This window comes from Engraulis encrasicolus, chromosome 23 (genome assembly GCF_034702125.1).
Source record: "Engraulis encrasicolus isolate BLACKSEA-1 chromosome 23, IST_EnEncr_1.0, whole genome shotgun sequence".
Taxonomy (NCBI): Eukaryota; Metazoa; Chordata; class Actinopteri; order Clupeiformes; family Engraulidae; genus Engraulis; species Engraulis encrasicolus.
In genome coordinates, this window is record NC_085879.1 from 18,960,062 (window position 1) to 18,982,661 (window position 22,600).

At 45.7% G+C, this 22,600-nt stretch overlaps 1 protein-coding gene across 11 annotated transcripts in view; it reads left to right on the top strand.

The window, feature by feature from the left end:
- map7d3 (MAP7 domain containing 3) overlaps positions 1-22,600 on the top strand; it is a 72,353-nt gene that overhangs the window by 16,294 nt on the left and 33,459 nt on the right. For 3 of the 11 annotated variants that reach the window (XM_063190544.1, XM_063190545.1, XM_063190546.1), the window contains exons 2-10: positions 825-947; positions 2,791-2,871; positions 4,505-4,668; positions 8,419-8,524; positions 10,406-10,492; positions 12,296-12,403; positions 16,316-16,411; positions 17,678-17,797; positions 20,843-20,968. In XM_063190544.1, the coding sequence (XP_063046614.1) occupies positions 825-947; positions 2,791-2,871; positions 4,505-4,668; positions 8,419-8,524; positions 10,406-10,492; positions 12,296-12,403; positions 16,316-16,411; positions 17,678-17,797; positions 20,843-20,968 (1,011 nt within the window). The remainder of the gene's footprint in view (positions 1-824; positions 948-2,790; positions 2,872-4,504; positions 4,669-8,418; positions 8,525-10,405; positions 10,493-12,295; positions 12,404-16,315; positions 16,412-17,677; positions 17,798-20,842; positions 20,969-22,600) is intronic. The other 8 variants (XM_063190549.1, XM_063190551.1, XM_063190548.1 and 5 more) reach the window with 7 other exon arrangements.

The following is a 22,600-nucleotide window of genomic DNA, read 5'->3' on the forward strand; positions in this document are numbered from 1 at the left end:
GGGAGACTGAAAGGCTGTTGGGAGTAGGGAAGTCTGTTGGAGATGGAAAGAAAGAGAAGGAAAGGTCTGGAGAAAGCGGAATTGATGTTGGAGGGAACGTGTTGCTGAGGAGAGGGAAAAGGGTGTGGGGACTGGAGAGAGAACAAAGGGAAGGCTGCTAGAGAGAGCGAGAGTGGGGTGGAGGATAAAGAGAGAGAAAAGAGTGATTGAGGAGAGAAAGAGAGAGGCAGGGGATGTCTGGGATTAGAAACAGTCCCCTGCTGTGCTCTGACTTGTATTGTGTGAAGTTCATTTCACTGCTAAATGGCACTCAGTTACTCAATAGATGTTTATTTATTTCCCACCACAGTTTTGAAACACAATTTAGGAAACGAGGATAATTTGAAAGATCATTTAAAATATGGTTGCAATATAATTGTTGTCCTTAATCAATTGCTTCTCATATCCTATGTGGAAAGTAGTCTGATCTTGAGTCAGTGCTACGCAGAGAATATGCCGGGTTTGAAATCAGGATTGGGACAGTAGTGTTCAGTTATTATTTCCTGCAAAGATAGTCATAACAGCATTAACCCGTTTTGATGATTTCAGGCAAAGGGATTATTTCCTGCTTCCTGTCAGATGAGCATGTGACTTCCTGTCACAGTTCCCTCCTGACCCCCCAGTCTCTTGATTTCTCCATCTCATTTTCTGGCCTAACAATTTAATCACGTCTGCCAAACGCTATGTAGGCCAGAATAGCAGAACAATGGAGTGTGAAGTTGCTTAATGTCTTGCATGTTTTGTCTAACGTCTGTCTGTCTGTCTGTCTGTCTGTGTTGCTATAGCTGCGGCCGCACAGGCCCAGGCCGAGGAGCGTCGCAGTTTAGCAGGAAACAGCCCAGCGCCAGCCGCCACGGCCAACGTAGCAACAGCAGCAGCGGTCAAGAGCCCTACACCAGCACGACCAGGTACGCACATCATGTATCTCTTCACCCATATTACCCCGCCCACTAACCCTGCCCATTTCAATGTTTTTAGTAATGAAATGGAATAAATAGAACTAAATTATAGAATAAACTGAACAGTGAATTATAATATTTATATTGTTTATCTGTGTTGAGGAGATAGTTTAATAAAATAATTAAAAGCAACATAATTAAGTTAACGCATGGTTTATTTTGGTGAAGTTAAAAAAGGCTTGTTGACCTTCCATTTGGCTAGTAAGAAAATATATCTAATAGCCAAATTGCCTGGTGGTGGAAAAAGTTAATTTAGAGCCCTGCATGCGAGTATCCAATAACTAGTCTAGGTACATACACCATGGATCTGTGTTTGTAGGAGCTATGTTTTGGAATATGCCATTGCCCTATGCATGTGATTATCCTGCATACTCCTGTAATGTTTATCCCAATGGATGAATCGGGAACATCAAATCGATTAACTGACCATATGCACTTGACTATCCCGACTCGAGTATGAGGCTTAGCCCAGAGTTCGGTTTAAAAATGAGGATACAGTGTTTCATGTGCATTTATATTCTCTAGGAAGATTTATACAGTGCAAAAAGAGTTCAGGTTTGGTGTATGAAACCAGGCATGGGGCAGTATGATGTACAGTAAGCCTTAACATTTGTAAGTAGGTATCCTACTGGCTTTGACATGCTCAGTCAGTGAACTTGGCCTTTCCTAAGCCACAGTAACACACTGGCATTCCATATAGCCTATGGCATAATCTATAGTTTATGCAAATACATGCAAACATCCATACTGTAGTTGTCTGTCTCATTTGGCTGATTTGATACACCTTTGTTGAATGTGGTCAAATGTACAGTAAGGGGTATCAGAATTGTGCGCATTGCCTGCAACTATACAGCATTCCACATGGAGCTTAGTTCTAAACACTTCAGAATGCTTCAAGTATTCCGTTCCATGCATATTATAATTTGTCACACACACCAAATGTGGAACCAAAAATAATCGCAAACGCCTGGACCTGGTGGTTCCTCTCCTAGAAACAAAAGCTTGATTGTTTGCAAGCGTAGTCTGCAGCACTGTGCACAGTACTCTGCTCTGCTTCGGTCTGCTCTGCTGTATCCACCACTGGATCTGGCCCTTAAGCTGGATTGTTTAATGTGTGTTGTCATTAATCCTCGGGAGATTATTCTCCTGTGCTGAGTTGAGTTATGTACCCAAGTATTAGCAGCAGCAGGGAGGGGAGGAAGCAGGCAGGCAAACAGGCAAGGCCGATGACCAAGCAGCACGTTCATTAAAATTGGCTTTAGGGGGCAAGCGATCTCGCACATACACAGGCAGACACACACACACACACATTTTCACACTTCTTGCTGTGGGTCGACGAGCAGCTGTTTGAATTCCTACACAGTGAGTGGATGGCCGTGTTAGTGTGAGGAGTGGAGGAACTGCAACAGGTAGCTGCTACAGGTATTGCCATCGTCATCACCAGCTCTTCCCGTCATCTCCTCTACGCTTGACTAAAGACAGGTGGCCGCTGGTGGATCACGGACCAAGACGAAAGGACATCGGGAAAATAAACAACCAGGAATTATTTGGCTTCACTCCTCTAACTGGAAGAGGAAACTTCTGCCCTTTTTAATTTGCAAAAACAAGCCTCGTTTATCACCAGGTCAGGAGTTATCCGCGTGGTTGCTTGAAGCTTGGGGCCTTTTTCCTTTCACTCTGGATTTCGGAAGGACTGGAACTTCTTGCTGCATCTGAGCGTGATCTGGAGAGGAATCTTCCTACCAAAGTGGATATTATTTAAATTATTGTGTGTTATGTGTGTGTTTTCTAGTCCTTGATGGGGCTGCTCTAAGAGTAGACGAGAAACTCAGAGTGGCAAAGGAACGACGGGAGGAGCAAGATAAACAACAGGGTGAGTGTCCCTCTTAACACAGCTAAAGCAAACTATAGTTTCAAATGGTAGTTTTTTTGGTATTTTCATAAAGCATCACTGTTTTCCACTGAGATCTGTTAAAACTGCATGCTTTACCCTCACTCAAATACAATACCGTGTGTCATGCAGACTTTCTCGTTACTTTTTTTCCCCCTTCTTACTAATGCGAGAGATTTCGGTCAAAGCAGCCACAGCCAAGTCCACCTCAGCAAGTTTTTGCCCTCAATATTTTAATTCCATGGCATGTTTGGGTTGAGCAGCTGAAATGTTGCTGTTTAAAAAAAGCAAAAATCTGCTCAAATTGGACTTAACTACTCCTACACATAATGCTTCTTGCTAACATGAGTTTTCCACTTCCACTCTGAATATTGTGTTTTATTGCCACCACGTTTTGGGTCTTCCAGCCTTCTTCAAGAAACGTAAATATAAGTGTTCTTTTTTTTTGTTTGTTTTTATATGTTTTTTTAACACACACACACACACACACACACACTCACTCACTCACTCACACACTCACGCACACACACACGTCCCAAATAATGACACCAGAACAAATTTTAATACCAACCAATCTGTTTTTAAGTCCCTTTCTACTACTTGTATTCAGTTATAATTCAGCTCTACACATATCTCCGCTGACCTTCTAACCTTGTCTGCTGCCCAACCTCCACCAACCACTTCCTTTGCAGGAGTGTAGGACATATACTCACGATAGAGTAGACTTTGACTTTTCCTGTGCAGTGGTAGAAGAGTCTCAGATCCTTTCTGAATCTGTATGCCTTTGGATCGATCATTCCATTACTCATATTCCCACTGACAAACCTCATACTTACTCTACGGGACTCAGTCTGATGTAAATAAACAGATGTGGAGACGTTTAGATAAATGGATCAATTGAGATGACCTTGACTTCTGTTCCCTACTGTGTAGCAACGCTAAAGTCTCAGAACGCTGTAGATGCAGGTCAGTAGATTGATCTATCATCTAGCTTTGACACCCCACATCCTCTTGGAGGAGTGGGAGATGGAGAGAACTGCCAGATCGATATCGATCTATCAAACTGACTCTTTTTCCTTCTGTGATGATTTGTAAGCCTCAGACTAAGAGAGACAGACAGACGGACAGATTGATTTTATTTTTTTTAAATGTACTGCTATTTTAGGGAGTTTTATACCTTTATTTGATAGGACCGTTTGAGATGGTGATAGGAAGCGAGTGGAGAGAGAGATGAAGGAGATATCGAAAAATGACCTCGGATCTGAATCGAACCCGGGTGCCCAGCGTAGCAGTGCAGTGCCCTACCATTAGAGCCACGACAGGGCCCAAACAGACGGATAGATCAGAGAGTGTAGAGAGAGAGAGGTTCCGTTGGCCCATTGTTTCCGGGTTCTATTATTGCAAGGGGGAGGGGGGGGATCCCCCTTTAGGCAGACCTAAGGACTGTTCTATTCAATGCGAGTATTATGACACGCCCCTTTAGGCAGACCGGAACCTGGTCATGTTAGGTGCCCATAGCAACCTGGCCATTGGCATATCTCTATACTTAAAGAATCTCTGGATAGATATTGATGGCTCAAACTGACCTGGCCTCCTCCTTCCCATTCCCCTGCAGCGGTGCGCGAGTCCCAGATTCTCGAGCGGGAGCGTAAGGCCAAGCAGCAGGTGGAGCGGCAGATGGAGGAGAGGCAGAAGAAGCTGGAGGAGCAGCGGCGCAAAGAGGAGCAGAGGAGAGCCGCCGTGGAGGAGAAGAGGAAGGCCAAGCAGGAGGAGGAGAAGGTAAAGGAGCAGTGCTGACATGTTGCCATCTTCATCTGTGTCCACCTCACCTGCCTAACAGAGTTGTGGAAAGTACAAGTGCTCTTACAGATGTAACAACAACACTAGTGGTATGATATTACATGGTTTCAACTTTGTAATATCATACTATTATGTGGAAATTACATCTGTAAGAACATTTCTACTTCTTCTTTACACGACTCCCTTGTCAAAGCACACACGCATAACCATAGGCAGTAGGAGGAGAACATAGGATGATGGTCATGTCCAACTGTGTCTTGCTCCCCCCTGCCTAAGCACACAAACACTATTTGTGATGGCCCAAAAATGATCAAAACGCTTACTATGTGCACATGACAAACCTAACCAGAATGCATTGTAGTTTTTCAATGCTCATGTGCACTGCTTCAGTTTACTCAGTTTTACACACACACACACACACACGCACACACACACACACACACACACACACACACACACACACACACACACACACGCACACACACACACACAGGTTTTTAGTGGTATTCCCTTCCGTCATCTGTGTTGACCAATTCTTCACAGGTTGGGATAAAGTGGGCTGGCAGTCACGTATATCCCTCTCTTTACTTGCTGTTCCCCACATCTCCTCCACAACTCTTCTTCTTTCCTCTCTCTCTTCTTGCTCCCCCTCCTCCAGGAGAGGATAGGGTACCACATGATGAACACCATATGACACACTGTTGTTTGGTCTGTCAGAAACCATTTTGCTCTTTTCGAGGTTTTAAAAAAAAAAATTTACCCAGCCCAAGTCTTTTGACCTCGTTCTTTCCTTGGGTTCAGACTTGAGATTATTAAGCAACTAGTACGTCGGAATTAAATGCAGAATAATCAGTTTGCGCTTAAAGTAGGTCTATTGACCTTGTTATTTCCTTGAATTCAGACGTATTAGGATTATTGGACAACTACTTGTTGGAATTCAAATGAAACATGGGTGTTTAGCAAGTCTGCTCAGACTGGCCTTGCCTCCTCCTTGAGAATTTGGGGTTTGTGCTGTCCCGACAGTGCACTTCAAGTATCCAGTCCAATTTGTGGCGCAGACTGTGCATTTGGGTCTGTTTTTCTGGGTTGGTGTACTAACATTATGTCTACAAAAGTTATGCAATTTCTCCAGTGCTCCTTGTCCTTTTAGGTCAACCTATTGCTGGTATAGTATGTTGAAAAGATGCGTAGATGGATAGATGAGTGGATTGATGGATTGTAGGATGGATGGATATACTGTAGATGGATACATTGCTGTATAAAGATGGATGGATGGTTGGTTGTATTGTAAGCTCAGGCTGTACCGTGAACCAGCAAATAAACAGAAGAACAACAGGAGGTCTAAGTGCAAGGTGGACTCTGGTCATCTTGACTGTTCTTGTCAGGATCGTGCTTGTGAAAGTTGCTGTGTCACCCATTCAAACATGTGTTTTGAATGTCATTGGAATATGTCTAACCATTGCAGCATTATTTGCCCTGTTCTCTCCAAGCCCTTTGTTTATGTAGCCTATCTGAGGAAATGTTCTCATGCAAAACAATTATGGTGATGAAGGGATGCATACGCTTGTTTTCCGGAATAGAGAGTTTATAATGTTATCAAGTCGGAGGCTTTATGTGGAATCATGGTTATGGATTAGATTTTTTTTTCCCCCAAGAAGTTAAAACTGTTGAAGTTGTATTTACAAATGTCTCTGCAGATCTCAGTAATGCTGTGAATTAGTAGTCGTGTCAACAATAATAGATTCGGCAATGCATCGCAATGCGGGGCAGGATAATTCAATAATCGACAATAATTAGGTAAGTGCCATAATCGATGCAGCATATTTTTAAATTTCTTCCAGGGCATTTCCGGAGCAAATTAACTTTATATTAAATGAAAGCACTTCAAAGCATTGAAAGCTGCAGGACTGATGCACAGAACAGTCAATAAAATGTTGTTCAGTGTCTGACTAATTGTATTGCCTCATGACTGATGAAAAAATTCTCCTTGCTTTCAGTAGAAATGTAATGCATTGCATTGCATTGCATCGCAGAATCGGATTGAATCGATTTGAATCTAATCGTTACCTCCCGAATCGTAATCGAATTGAATTGTAAGGGCAGTGCCAATGCACACCACTATGAATTGGCGTAATAGAATGAACTTTAGAACTTATGAACAGTATTTTACATGACTATCATATCATTATAAGTTGTTAATAGTGGGGCCGCTGTGGTGCTGCGCCCTCAGCCCCCCACATTTGGGCTTGCATGCCCATGGAGACCTATGTTCGAGTCCGGCCTGAGTCATGCCCCAACCCTGCCCCCATCTCTCTGTCCAACTGATTTCCTGTCATTATCTCTACTGTCCTGTCATAAATAAAGTCACAAAAGCCTATACAAAATGTCTTTAAAATAAATCAATATAAATTGTTAATGGTTCACACCACAGAGGGCTCAATCCTGGTTTCAGGAAAGTAGAAACCCTGCCACAGATTTGACCCGACCAGCTCTGAGTCAGCTGATTTGTAATGCGCTCACCAAACGGGTGGACTGGTAACTGAGTCCATTCATCTGTGGCACGTGGGGAAACATGGAAAAGTTTTCAGTTAAGAGTTTGGTTAAGTGCTGAGCAATGGGACTGCTTTTTGGTGTTTCTGAAAGACAAAAAACCCTGCATTGTCACCTGCAATGGTTTAGACTGAGAGCAACATATGTTTCTGTCAGTTAGTTAAAGAGAAGAGGAGAAGAACCATTTAGAAGTTTCACTCCAGCCAATTCTTCTCTTCACTTGGTGTGTGTGTGTGTGTTGTCCGATAAATCAGGAATTTCTGTTTTCTAATTTACAAACCTCAAGTGCTAGTATCCACTGTTGCTATAGAAATGGCTGAAGCGCACAATGTGCTCAGTATCATGTTCCTGCCTTTTTGCCCGATCAAAGCCCTGGTGCTCTGTGGGATCATGGCTGGTTTTTCGGCTGGTTTTGATTCATCAGTGTTGTGATGAACTCTTTGACCTTTTACTTTGACTTTACCAAGACATGGATTATGTTGACCAGAACAGTGATGTTCCCGTATCAGTTACGTTTGGAACTGAAGTGTTAGCCTGTGTTAGCCACTCAAGCTCAAAACGGGCTCTGAACTTTTCTGCACATGACTAAGTTACCCGGATGAACCTGCTAACGTTCACATTGTCGTCACGGTTGGTGGAGAAAAAAACAAGTATTTTTGGGTTCGCATCGCAAACCAACTTTCCAGTTCTGGAACGCTCAGACTTGAGGCATGATCATGCTGGCCTGAATGCGCCTTAGTTCTCTCTCTGCAGTGCAGAAGTGAGACCTGAGCTGCTGACTGGAGATCCATTCCAGTTCATTGGGCTCACTTAACCTCTCTACTTCTCCCTCTCTCCCTCTCCCTCTCTCCTCCTCCCTCTCTCCTCTTCCCTTTCCCCTTCTCCCTCTCTCCTCCTCTCTCTCCTTCCCCCTCTCCCTTTCTCCATTCCCTTGCACTGCTTCTGTTTTTCCCTGTCTAAAAGTGACCTCTCTGCCCCATTTTACGTTATTTCACTTTCTCTCTCTCTCTCTCTCACCCCCCCATCTCCCTCCCTCTCTCCACCTCTCCCCCCTATCTCTCATCCTGTATCAGTGTCTCTGTCTTTTTGTCTGATCAATACAAATATCAAAGCGCCCCAGTTAGTCTCCATCTATCTAACCTCCCTCTGTTTTCCCTCCTCTCTTCTCTCCCTCCCCAGGAGCGCTATGAGGCGGTGATGCGGCGCACTATGGAGCGCAGTCAGAGGGCGGAGCAGAGGCAGAAGCGCTGGTCATGGGGAGGCCTGTCAGACTCCACAGGAGGAGGTACGGCCCTAAGTCCATGCAACTCTTACGCAGTGTGTTTGGGGGAGTGTTGGTGCATGTCTGGGTGTGTGCTGGTTTGTTTATATTACAGATTATGTCAGACAGTAGAACAGGTACGGTCATTCCGTGCATCTCTGTTTAGAGGGAATGGGTCATTGCTGTTTGTGTTTGTGTGTGGTTGTTCTATGATGATGAGTATCGGATTCATCTCCCCAATGTGTTTCTGCTGTGTGCCTTCACTTCACTTACCTCGATTGTTCTTCAGTGTTTACTTTTTTGGCAAGCGGATGATGATCTCACAAACTTAATCAATTCAAACTATGTTGGTGTAGTTGCGCTCTTCTCTCTCTCTCTCTTTCTCTCTTTCTCTTTCTCTCTTTCTCTCTCTCTCTTTCTCTCTTTCTCTTTCTCTCTTTCTCTCTCTCTCTCTCTCTCTCTCTCTCTCTCTCTCTCTCTCTCTCTCTCTCTCTCTCTCTCTCTCTCTCTCTCTCTCTCCCTCTACACTCGCCTCCAAAAGAGTTGTCGCCTACCCATCTGTTTGGAATAACAGCTAATAACCTGACTTTCAATTAATCACTTGGCTTCAGAAGTCACTCATATGAAAGCTACAACCCTCTCGAATGAAAATGTATGTACAAAAATAAATTTCATGCACCAAAGAAAGATTGACCCTTTAATGAACACAGACAGGGCAGATTTTGACAAGACAAAAGTTTTGTCGCCTATCGAACATAATGTGAAAATGAGCAGATAAGTCACTTCAAAACACTTCAAATACGCAGATCGGGTGTCATACTTAATCACTGATTCACTCACACCTCTCCAGAAAATCAACTTTGGCCTTAGGTGTATGTTTAGGGTCATTGTAATCATGGAAAGCAACACAATGAAAATCAATGGAGTTCAATGAGAGATGGTGACATATTTGCTATTCGTAGAGCAATACATTTTTTACTTCACGATGTAATCAATTATAAAAGCCCTCACACACCAGCAGCATGCATGCAGCTCCACATAAGAGCTGTATCCCTCCCATGTTTGACTTTAGGCACCATGTATTTTTCCCAAATTCTTCACCTTTAACACCAAAGAAGTCTCTCCCACTGTCCTGTCTCAAAAAAGCCAGCCAAGAGTATGTCAGGCCTAATTCTGACAAAAATGAAGGCTAATGGGACTCATACTCTGAAGTCAAGATCCCAAGATCAACCATTTTAGAACTGATAGCATCAAAACTATATGGTGTTGGAGATGAAGAATATGAAAAAAGAGAAATGGTGCATAAAGTGAAACATGGTACAGATACAGCTCTTATGAGGAGCTGCATGCATGCTGCAGGTGTTTGAGGGCTTTTATCATTGATTAAATCATGAAGTTAAACATGTATTGCTCTACGAATAGCGAATATGTCACCATCTCTCATTGAACTCCACTGATTTTCATTGTGTTGCTTTCCATGATTACAATGACCCTAAACATACACCTAAGGCCAAAGTCAATTTTCTGGAGAGGTGAGAGTGATTCAGTGATTAAGTATGACACCCAATCTGCGTATTTGAAGTGTTTTGAAATGACTTATCTGCTCATTTTCACATTATGTTTGATAGGCGACAAAACTTTTGTCTTGTGAAAATCTGCCCTGTCTGTGTTCAATAAAGGGTCAATCTTTCTTTGGTGCATGAAATTTATTTTTGTACATACATTTTCATTCGGGAGGGTTGTAGCTTTCATATGAGTGACTTCTGAAGCCAAGTGATTAATTGAAAGTCAGGTTATTAGCTGTTATTCCAAACAGATGGATAGGCGACAACTCTTTTGGAGGCGAGTGTATTGTTCTGTCCATCTACATATCTGTCTCTTCATAAATATACCCCCTTCCTCCAGGTGACAGCGATGCAGGTTCCGCCTCGTCCCCGGTAGCCATAGTAATCTCCCCCGCCTCTCCAGCCAAGCCGCGGAAGATACCCCCAGGTGCCCCTCTCCATCCGACCCCCATCTACCCACCCCACCTCCAGTACCCCACTCCACACCACCACCACCTCCCCCACTGTACCACACTCCAACTGCACCACCTCTTCTTAAGTCAGCAGCTGAGTCCCACTCGCAGATAAACGGGCATACGGTGACCACCCAGGCACCTCAGATATCCCTCCCTCACCCACTCACCTCACTGCACCCTGGGCCTTGACCCACCTCATCCCTCTGCACCAGTTCTGAGTCAGCAACTCTTTAAGGCACATTCACACTGGCGCATTCAGAAACACATAGTGTGGCCCCCTCGTCACCCCATCTCAGCAGCTTGGATTTTCGCACACCTTCTCCTAGCTTAAGCTTGAGCTGCACAGGACTAACAACATGCTCCTGGCTCTATAATACAGTATCTGTAGCTTTGTGTCCTCGGTGATGCACGGTCACTCAAACTCAGCACCTTGTATTGTCCCTCATTCACCTTATTCACCCCCTCGACCTTTCACCTTTCACCTTTCATCTTTAAAGCCCTGAGCCTGAGCCTTGGCTGGCCCGCACTGCACCGACTAACAGCATCTTGGCTCTATTTCTCTGGCGTGTGTGTGCGTGTGTGCGTGCGCGTGCGTGCGTGTCATCACACCTGACCTGAGTCTCTCCTCACATGTTCTGTTGTGCCGTATGGCTTCATATGACGTTGTGTCTACTTGTTCCGTCTGTCTGCTTGTCCTCTGTGTCTTTGGTGGACTCTCTCTCTCTTTCTCTGTGCCTCCACCTCTCCATCATTCTTTCTTTCTTTCTTTCCTGGTTCACCCACTCAGTCACCTTTTCATGGTTCTTTTCAGTTCACAGCGGAGCGAGGGCGGGGAATGGAATGGAATGCACAGCTCTGCTCCGCTCGGGGATATATAATCCACCAGTGGCCTTCCCCAAGAGGCTTTGTGTTTGCATGTTACACGTTCATGTTTAACTGTGTGTGTGTGTTTAATGTATGTGTGTGTTTGTTTTCAAATGTGTGTGTATATTGTATGTGTGTGCGCAGGCACGCTCTGGGGACCACCGTTGCGTGCGTGCGTGCGTGCGTGCGTGCGTGCGTGCTCTGGAGACTTTCCTCTTTTGAATGTGCCGTCTCTGCCACACAGGTGTCACTTGTTCGGTTCCCTCTCCAGAGAAGTGCCCTCTGGTCACCTTGGCAACAAGACTAATTCGAAGTTAACAGTGATGATGCTTGTCTGAAATGAATGCTGGCTGGCTGCAGCTCTATGTGTGTGTCTGCACAGTACAAGGCTTGCTAAGCAGTGTAACTGTTTGGCTTGAAATGCCGTTTTGCTGTCCATATAAGAACTCACAGCATGGGGTTGGATGTGTATTAATCATTTTCACATACAGTACATTTCTCCTGGGTGGACCTCTTTTGTGTCCTGGACATATTAAGTTATATAAACGGAACACATTTATGTTACATCCTGTAGAAGCATTTTGTTGTATCCCTGTGTATAGTATACCTGTGTATTGTATCCCTGTGCCTGTGTATTTAGCCACCTTTGTGCTAGTATATCCCAGAGGTAGCATGTATGGTTAGTGTTACTGTGTCAAGCATCCCTGTGTCACAACCCTAATCCTCCTCCCTGTATGTGTGTGTCCCTCTCACTCCTATTCTACACCCTCTGTGTGTCCCTGCCCCCCCACCCCCCATCATTCCCACCACTTCCTCTCTGCACTATGTGTGTGTGTGTGTGTCCTCTTCATTCCCCTACCCATCACTCCCACCCTTCCTTCCTACCCTACCCCTTACTATCCCTCTAACAGTGGACAAGCGCTCCACCTCCACCATGAACCTGAAACAGTTGGGCGATGGTGTCATCAATAAGCGCCTGTCCTCCTCCTCCGCTGCCCTTGCCCGCTCCCCTGACAAAAGTAAGTCCGCTCCCTCCCTCCTCACCTCACACCGCACTTATCCTCACCTCAGCCTTGTCACCTCCTCATCACCTCCTCCTCATCACCTCTACGTTCTTCTCTTCTCTTCTCTTCTCTTCTCTTCTCTTCTCTTCTCTTCTCTTCTCTTCTCTTCTCTTCTCTTCTCTTCTCTTCTCTTCTCTTCTCCCCTCCTCCTCTCATTTCCTCCTCTCTCCCCGTACTCTCCCCATCACTACCCTTCCTCTGCTCCTCGCTCCTCTCACTTTCCCTCTCCTGCCCTCTCCTCCTCTCCTCCAGGGATTAAAGTTTTCCGTCGCTACGACGGAATTCCGTCAACTGGATTTTCCTTTGGACGGATTTCCGTCCGTATAATTTATGTCAATTAATTTACAATTTTTACTTTCCAACTGAACTCAAATCGAGAGCACTCCTGGTCATGAGACGGGGACGAGAGGTGTGTTTGGTAAGCCTACGGATGTAGTTAGGCTATACACTCCACCATTGGCGGTGTGATACAACATTCACTCAGTAGCCTAGTTTTGGGTCATCCCCTGTTCTTCCGTGTTCCAAAAAAAAGTACACGAGCGGTCAACAATTCTGTGGCAGCAGAACGCGAGAGATTAAAAAAAATAAATAGCCAAAATTGTTGCTGATGGCAGAAAGGAAAATAATTGTAATATAATGTATAAAGTGCAGTGACGTTTCCATATCATTGCACCTGCCGTGGCAGATATTTAGAAAAAAAAATGAATAGTTTACTTCGACTGCGTATGATGAAGGGTTTGCCTTTTAAGCATTGTGACTCTTACTAGCATTATTCATAGCCCCAATGGGACGACTATGGCAGCTAACTAGGATAGCCTACCATGCGTTTCATCCTCAAAGTTTAGCGCGTTTGACTGGCTGCGTGTAGAGCTAGTTGTCTTTTTGACAACGGATAATTCACAGTCTCATCTGTACTCATAGCAGATTAACTTTGTTGTTACCGATATATATATTCAAGAAATACGTTAAAAATGGGTTGCATTTGGGTCACGGATAGGCTATCCCTGGCAGAGCCAATTTATGCCACGTCTTGTTCTGGGAAGCAGTGTTCTGATGGGTGGACTCATGGTCGATAAATGCCGTTTCGACGTTTGTTTCACTTTCAAGGCTGGTTACTGTGTGACGCTATTTCTGCTAACTGGAATAGTGTGCAGCAGCAACAGTTGTGTGTGCGCTTGTTTTTGAGTGGCTCAACGTCTGTGCCCATCTTCTCGGACTATGCGTTTCGTTTGAGTTCAGTTAGCCTATTTGCGCACTGCGCACTCAGGACTGATGGGTGGGTGATTTGCCTTGATTCGAGTGGAAAGCTGCGCGACAAGCTTGGGAAAGTGTGTTACTTTTGTAAACGATAGGTCTGTGACTGTCGTGTCTGCTGCGTCCTGTCAGCTTGTAGAACACGTGCGCATAGGAAGAATCGGGGACGTTTTTTAAATCAATGGTAAGCGTGTGCTTGACACCGCACACCGAGAAGCAAAAAAGTAGCCAGTAGTTTTCAAAACGGTAGAACACAGAGGTAGACATACCGCACCCTGTTTGTAAACGTCAACAAGTTATTTGTAACAGGATGAATACTGAAAAAGGCCGAAGGGTGAAAAAATAATTAAAGCTAGTTTTCTCCCTCTGATTGCTATGATCAGGGCTTTTTAAATGTCAGAAATACAACTGCAAGCAATGCACACCAGTGCTTTCACCAGAACAGTGTTTGCCCATTCTAATGTGAGACAAAATATAGCCTACTACTACAACAAAAAACCCCATAATGGGATCACTCACTGTATCAACACATTGCAATTCCAAGTCAATAATTCTGTGAGCTCAGCTACCATTTTGAAGCAGCATTCATTGTGAATCCATTCTGCATGATGTTGTGAACAATTCATAAACAATGGGTAGAAATAAGAGGAAATAACCAAAACATGCCCCAAGTTTCAGTTCAATCTTTGCAGTCTGATATAGTATCCATTATCCCTCCATCCTCGGCCAGTTCTAGTCAATCTGGTGAGCGGCCTAGGCCTGCCCGCCCTCTTTCCTTTTTTTGTATTTAGAAATTGGCATCTGTAAACATAGCATTGTAGGCCTACATCTGATCTAGTACCTACAGGTACACTCATACTGAGTCTATATAGGTCTACTGAGTGTATAATGAATATTCATTGTTCATGTGAAGTGTAAAGATTTATGTTGGTTGAAGTTCTGATTTTGTGGCACTTTTTGGTATTACTGGCACCCTCAAGACATAGGCCTATTCTGCTCTAGGCGACTGCCCCGTCTGCCTATGCCGCTGGCTCTGGCACCATTCCTTGCATGTATGTTTCGTCATGAGGGCAGAGCCTGGCTACATTGGTTTTCGTAGGGTTACGGAGTGATACTCGATCGGGTGCCTAACCGGTAAAAAAGTTCAGTCAGATTACTTTTTTTTGCTTTAATCCCTGCTCCTCTCACCTTACCTTTGCTCCTCTCTCCTTCCTCCTCTCTCCTTACCTCTCCCACTCTCTCCTTCTCCTCTTTCCTCACCATCCTCTCCTCTCACCTCCATATCCACACCCATATACAGTATGTAAACATCAATACATCTCATTCTCATCTCATTGTGGCGATGTGACTGAAAACTTCCTCACAACGTTTTAATTATCATTTTATCACACTCTGACTAAACCATTACCACACAGCTGACATTCTACTGTGTAATCTTTTTTTGTCAACAATAACCAAAGCTTCAGGGACTACCCGTACTTTCATGTTATGTCCAAGTTTGATCATTATAATTGAGCTCAACAACAACAATTTATTAATCGTCCAGACTGGTTATCACCTTAATTCTCTGTCTTATTTTATTTGTAACGTAGTGAATGTTCCCTGTATGGTTGTGTTGGTAGTGTATTGCCTATCCCACATTTGTATTGGTAGTTACTCATGGAGTGCAGCACAGAGTTCTGCACGTTACTGAGACCACACAGCTTTTGATGCCATGTGTTGTTAACATGTTAATCGTTTGTGGCACCTTTGAATTGCCGTTATGGCCCCTGTCCACACATGGAGATCTATCTGTTTAAAGGGAAAGCTTGACCTATGAGTTTGTTGTTTTCTTTTCTTCTTTTTTTAATCTACGGAAGTGATTATGTGCACTGATTTGAAACCTAACATAAACTTCCTCCCAGGAGCCCCCTTCTTCCTGCAGTGGACACCATGTGTGTGTGTTTGTGTGTCTGTGTGTGTGTGTGTGCCTGTGTGTGTGCGTGCCTGTGTGTGTGTGCGTGCCTGTGTGTGTGTGCGTGCCTGTGTGTGTGTGCGTGCCTGTGTGTGTGCGTGCCTGTGTGTGTGTGCCTGTGTGTACGTGTGTGCCTGTGTGTGCGCCTGTGTGTGTGCGCCTGTGTGTGTGTGTGTGTCTGTGTGCGTGCCTGTGTGTGTGTGTGTGTGTGTGTGTGTGTGTGTGTGTGTGTGTGTGTGTGTGTGTGTGTGTGTGTGTGTGTGTGTGTGTGTGTGTGTGTGTGTGTGTGTGTGTAATGACTCAGCTGTTCTCGTCCCCGTCCCCTCTTCACAGTGTTATTCTTGGCCTCATCCACTTGTTTTTCTTTCCTACCAGAGGATCCACACAGTGACAGTGGCCGCAGTACAGATCAGATACACACTCATACGCCACACAGCAGTCATTGACCCCTTAGTCGCGTGTGTGTGATACTCTGAGCCTGTGTGTGTGTGTGCGTGCACATCCGAGAGAGTTGGATCCTGTGTGTGTGCGCGTGTGTGTGCGTTTGCGCGCGTGTGTTTGTGTGTGTGTGTAAAGGAGTTTGTGTGTGTGTGTGTGTGTGTTTTTATTTGAGCTCCATAGTCAGCTTGTCCCTGGTTCTCCTCTCACCCCCCATTCAGGTAAGCGGAGGAGTTCATCTTTGAACCGGTTGCCTAGCAACCCCCAGCAGCCCGCTAAGGAAGCCCATAATAAGCAGCCTCAGGTGGATCAGACAGGTGCAGACACAAGCCCTCATCTCTCCTCTCAATACTTTTGTCTTCCCCTCTCTCTTTCTACCTCTATCTCTCTTTCTCTCTCTCTCCTCTCTTTTCATCTATTCTCACCCCTGTAACTTGCTCTCTCTGTTTGTCTTTCTTTATTCTTTATTTCTCACATACTCTCTCTATCTATCTCTCTCTCTCTCCTCTCTTTATATCCTTAAGAGAAAGGAAAGTCTTGGCTGTCAGGTATGTAGGAAGCGTAAGAAAAATATGAATATGCCGTTGTTATGACATTATGCTCTACCTTTAAGCCTAGAGTGCAGTAATCTGTAAGCTCATGTGGAAGTCACTAAAGTTAGACTGGCTGACCTTTTGAAGGTAGGTCAGGAAAGCCTTCAGTAAGTTAATTAATGAGATAAGAAGATACGAAGTGTAGTGTGGTTGAGTGTTGAGAATGAGACATACTTTACCTGTAGCACACATGTTTGTTTACTCTAATGTTGTTTTCTAAGTCTGTAGGTTTGGACCAGAGCATTTAATCAATTTTAAGTGCCTCGGGAAACAAACACACACACACACACACACACACACACACACACACACACACACACACACACACACACACACACACACACTTGCCCTTATTCACCTTTAGGACCCTGAAGTGCAGAGAGTTAATTTTCATGGCCCCCTGTTACTCGTAATGCACACACAGACCCTTCCCTGTCTCCTCTAGGCTTTTTTTCTGTCCTCACAGATTCCAATCTGTGTTGCTCTGCACTCCATTGAAACGCCACTGCATAGAAACTTCACTGCACTTCACTGAGCTCCTTCGCCACCACTGTAGTTAATTGAGTTAAGGCCTCCAATGAGTTTCACATGCCGCACATGTGCACTCTTCCAGCCAGCCCTCCCTGCCTCTCTCTATCCTCTCCCTCCACCACCCCCCCTTCTCTACCCTCTACCTCCTCCTCTACCCTCTACCCCCTTCTCCCTCCCTCCACTCCTCTCCCTTCTCCCTCCACTCCTCTCCCTTCTCCCTCCCTCCTCCCTCAACCATCATTCCTCTCCCTCCAACCTCCCCACACCCAGACCCCCTCCCCCATTCCTCTATCCTCTCCTTACCCTCCACCCCCTTACTCTCCATCTCCCCCCCCCCCTCTTATTATTAGTAAACTAAGTTAATAATTAATGGCCAAAAAGGCAAAGGTGAATGAAAAAAATTCTAAGCTATTATAACCACCCTCCTCACCCTCCACCCTCCCCTCCCGAACCCCCCAGGCCAGAAAGCCTCGACCACCCGCCGCAGCTCCTCCCTGTCCAGGGCGGCAGCGCGAGCCACCACCCCCACCCGCGCAGAGAAGGCTACGGCCGCCACCTCAAACCCCGGCGACGAACCAGGTGCCTGTAAAACCTGTAAACCACCGCCACTGTGTCACGAGCTCACTGCACCAGCCTTTCCTCGGCTCTATGATGAGCTTGCATGCGTGTGCCGAGTTATGAGCTTTCGCTGTCTTGCCGTCTACTCAGACTCACATACAACAACACACACACACTCATCAGAAGACAAAACGCATGGTCAGCGTCTGAACTAACAGGGTTGCCGTGTGTTTGCACGTGTGGGTGCGTGTGTGGGTGCGTGCGTGTGTGTGCGCGTACGCAGAAACAGTCGTATGTCAGGCGCTGTTGTGTCTGCTGTGTCTCTCTGTTTGCAGTGTGGCTCTGCACATTTCTATGGTTCTCTTAACATGTGTGCACAATAACATACGCTAATGACAACCATTTCTAACAGCTTTGTGTTTGTGTGTTTGAAGGCATTTGTGTGTGTGTGTGTGGACACATGTGGAAGACACTGCCAGACTATGGCCTCTTTCTTGTTTCTTTCTCTCTCTCCCTCTCTCGCTTCTATCCATCTTCTCCTCTGTCCCCTCTCTTTCTCTCTCTCTCTCTCTCTCTCTCTCTCTCTCTCTCTCTCTCTCTCTCTCTCTCTCTCTCTCTCTCTCTCTCCCCCCTAAGATCCTGACAGCACATGTGCAGTGTTCCAGTGTGCCACCACTTACAGCACTAATCATGACTTAACCTTCTCTCCCCCGGCTCAGCCGCCTGCCTGCCTGCCTGCCTGCCGGGCCCTGTGGTCAGGAATGCCTTCTTTGTCTGCAGCAACTAACTAACAACAATGGCACCATTGTTTATTTGTTTGTTTGTTTATGTGAATGCGGCCTTCTTTTCCCTCCAGAGCGCTCTAGCGTTCTCTCTCTCTCTCTCTCTCTCTCTCTCTCTCTCTCTCTCTCTCTCTCTCTCTCTCTCAGCTCAGATGACGGCATTGCCTGGGCTCATGCCCGCACTGTGTTTTATGCATGAGTGGCCTTCTGTCTGTTTAATGTTGTATGTGTCCTGTGTATCGTTGGTTTGTTTTTGTGTATGTTAGGTTTGTATGTTTGTATTTTTTGTCACAGCCCTAAAGCCTTTCTGTCACACAGAAATGTTCACAGGAAATGTATCGGCAGCTCTCAACTCAACTTTGCACGCTACTTTGTTTCCTTTCAAGATGGCCGCCACCGCCGGATCTCACTTGTGCCTAAACAGAGAGGGAGAGGGAGAGAGAGCGGGCTCGCTCTTTTCTCTCTCTGTTATTAGTGTTATAACGTATTTCAGGTTTCAGGCAAACTCGACTGTTGCTATGCTTAAACGTTTGTTATGATGCTACTCAAACGTTAAAAATGATATTACTACCAACCCAAACCTCCCCTCCACTGGCCCCTGTCCCCCCTCAACCTAAACAGACAGGAGATTCTGACTAAATGCCACTCTACCCCAACAAACGCACATCCACACCAAACCGCCTCGTCATTCTTATAAGACTGCCCACTAATTGCCCAGAGACCCGTAACCGTAACGACATGCTATGGCTCTCCCGGGAGCCGTGCTTGGATGTTGTTGCCCCCCAACCCAGATCCTGAATCATACAACCTCTCCCCCTCCCAACCGGGCCTCCGGTCCCCAGCCCTCCTTGTTGTCATGGTGACTCGGTCACCTGTCCTAAACAGATGCTGGCTCTTGATTGTCACCAGCTAGCTAAAAAGCACAATAATTTCTCTTGTTGTTGTTTGTTTTGGCTGTGGTCAGTGCCCGTACGTTCCTTTCATCAAAAAGGAGGAATCTAGCTTTTTTTTTTTTACTCCTCCTTTCATATAAAAAAGGAAGAGTTTTTTTCTTTTTGAACGAAATTTTATTCTGTTCCCACTCATTCTTGAATTGTAACAGTCGTTACAATAGTAGTAATGGGGAATAGCTGTTTTTTATGTTTTTTTTTTTTTAAGACACTCCAAGAGCTCTTTGATAGTAAAGAACGGTCTAATAGTTTTAACAGCCTCCTCATACCCACTTAAGAGGTACCGGTAGTTAATAAACTTTAACGTTAATTATGTGTAACACGTTAATTATGTGTAACACCTAACTTGTGCAAATGCTGTTGCTTATTGTAAAGTGTAATATTGAAGTTAACATTTTTTGTGTTTATAAACGTGTAACAATTGAGTTGAACCACAGTGGAAAGCAAAGAGCTCTTGGTTGGTTGTCACTTTCACCTTTTTTCTGCTGCTGTCCCATATTATTAACCCCTCGGCAATAATCAAATCCCCAAGTCCCCTACCTGTGTAAGCACTGATAGTTACTCTCAATGGAAGAACGCACGTTTTACTGTACCCAGATCAGTGCTTACAGTGGCAGAGGAGAGGGTGCATCCTAATTATGGATATGATTGTATATTTTTATACAGTAGAGCCTGTAACCATGCCGCTCCCATCCATGCAATCACCACCCTCTTCTCTCCCGAGAGACAACCTCAATCAACCTCAGTGCACTCACCCACCACCCCACCCCACCCCTTTCCCTTTGGTCGTCTGCCATTAATACCGCTGTCCTGACATCCTCCCCCAACCTTGACCTCCCTCCCCATCCGCCTTACAGCAACTAGCAACTGCCTTAGCCCTTAGCCTCAGCTGCAGCCTCATCCGCAGCCTCCGCGGTGAAATACCGTAGCTCCACCTCGATGCCTCAAGATGATTCTTCAGTTCTATTCTCTTCTGTTCTCTGGTGTTTTTAAAAAAGTTACATGGTTTGCTTCTCTCCCTCACCTCTCCTCCTGACCCCCACACCCCCCTCACAACCACACCCCTGGCTTAATTTTGTCTTTTTTTGTTTTTCTCCCCCTCTCCTTTCTCCAACCCTCTTGTCTCTCCATCTACCTTCTCTATCTTATCTTTTTCCTCTGCCTCGTCTTTCGCCTCTTTCTTTCTTTTATTCTTTTTTTTATATATTTATAAACCACGTGGGCACTGTGTGTTGCCGGGCTTGGCGCATGTTACCTACGCATGTGTACCCAACCCTGTACCACCTGTGCTGCGTCCATCCATACCTGCCATGCCGCGCCCGTGTGTACCATAGCCCGCCGCGGCCTGACCAGCCCCGTGGACAGTGCAGTGCTCAGCCGCCTGCTCACCCCCACGCAGTCCTCAATTGCTAGGAGCAGGAGCGCCGGCGCCCTCTCCGCAGACGGGGAAAACGCACCAGGTAACCTTGGAGAGCACCACAGACAGGTAGACAAGACGAGACAGGTACACTCTGGACTTGAGAGAGGGAGAGAGAAAGGAGGAGAAAGTCAGAGAGAAAAGGGAGGAGTGACGGAGAGATATGAGATGGGAAAAGCCGCTGTCACCCCAGTCTCAGAACTGGGCTGTCCCTTAGACCCCCCACCCCTTTATCAGGTGCTTGACTTCAGCTGCCCTCCATCTCCTGTGCCGCTCTGGTGATCTTCAAATGGTGGTGTTATTTCTTGCTGTGTGAGAGCTAGTTCCTAGAGAGCTCCACAAACAGTGTTTTCAGGCTATTCGAGAAGAGAACCGTGCCGGTTCCCGCACGTAATCAGTCTGGAAACAACTGGTTTGTCCACACCAGAAATTCGAGCATTCAAGAATTGAAAAGTTGGCTCAAGATACAAACCAAGTAAAACACAGGTTTTGTAAGTAAACCGTGATGACAACATTAGACATGACACGGAGCATGTCCATCTGTTTCACGCGCTCGCTGGTAAGCTCGTAGTGTAACTGGTGTGGGAACCGGCACTGGCACCGTTCTGATGATCGGCCTGAAAACAGCTTGGGGGAGACGGAGAGTGTTAAGAGGATAGCCACTTTCACCTTCGTCTTAAGCCCTTAGTTGGGGTTCAGATCATCCTCTTGCACCCTCCAACCCCACCCCCATTCCCTCTCCTATCTTTAGAGCTAGAGGTGGGGGCAGCAACACTTCAGGTGCTGTGGGTGTTGCACAGGGGTCTTTTCTTAGTGGCCTTTTTTTTACAAGGATATGTTTCCTGTCTGTATGACACACATACGACGGAAATGCCATAGCTCATTAGGTTTAACGATCTCCACCTACACACACATGCGCGCGCACACACACACACACACACACGCTCAGATCTTTTCTAAGCTGATTAGCTGCACACCGCTGTGCGTGCGAGGGTGAGGAGGATGGGCTGGGGAACAGCCGGTTGTGTGAGAGCGTGCTAACGAGACTGAGGTGTCCCGTGCCTGAGAGACCTGCAACAGTACACACACACACACACACACACACACACACACACACACACACACACACACACACACACTCCTCTTAACCCTGACCAGGAGTGATGGCATCCATTTACCACATGCACCACCCACCACCTCCGTGCACACCTCAGCGCTCTCTTTACACCCCTCCACCTTACCCCATCCACCAGTCCCACCTGTGAAGGGACTTAGCAGAGGATTGAACTCACTCACAGGTTACTAAATTAGGAATGTCAGGTTGGCAGAAGCATACTGGGAGGACTGCTGCGGATGGATACATAAGATGCGCCAGCATTCTTGTTATCAGCTCGATTCAGCCAGCTTACGTACATTTGCTTATACACTTACTAAACTTAGACTGCTCGCTGATTCATTTTCAAATTCTTGATATGTGGACAAGATGTGCTCACACCATCACCTGTTGGTTGCTCTTGAAAGTTTTTAACTGAGTGCAGAATCCCACATGAAGTAAATTCTTTCTTATTTCGCTTCTATCGCCCATGCACGATTCAGGCTAAGCACCCTTCTTCAATGTGTAATGGTGATTGCCTATTCAAATTCTCCCACGTACTGGTCTGATCTTGTGTCTTTG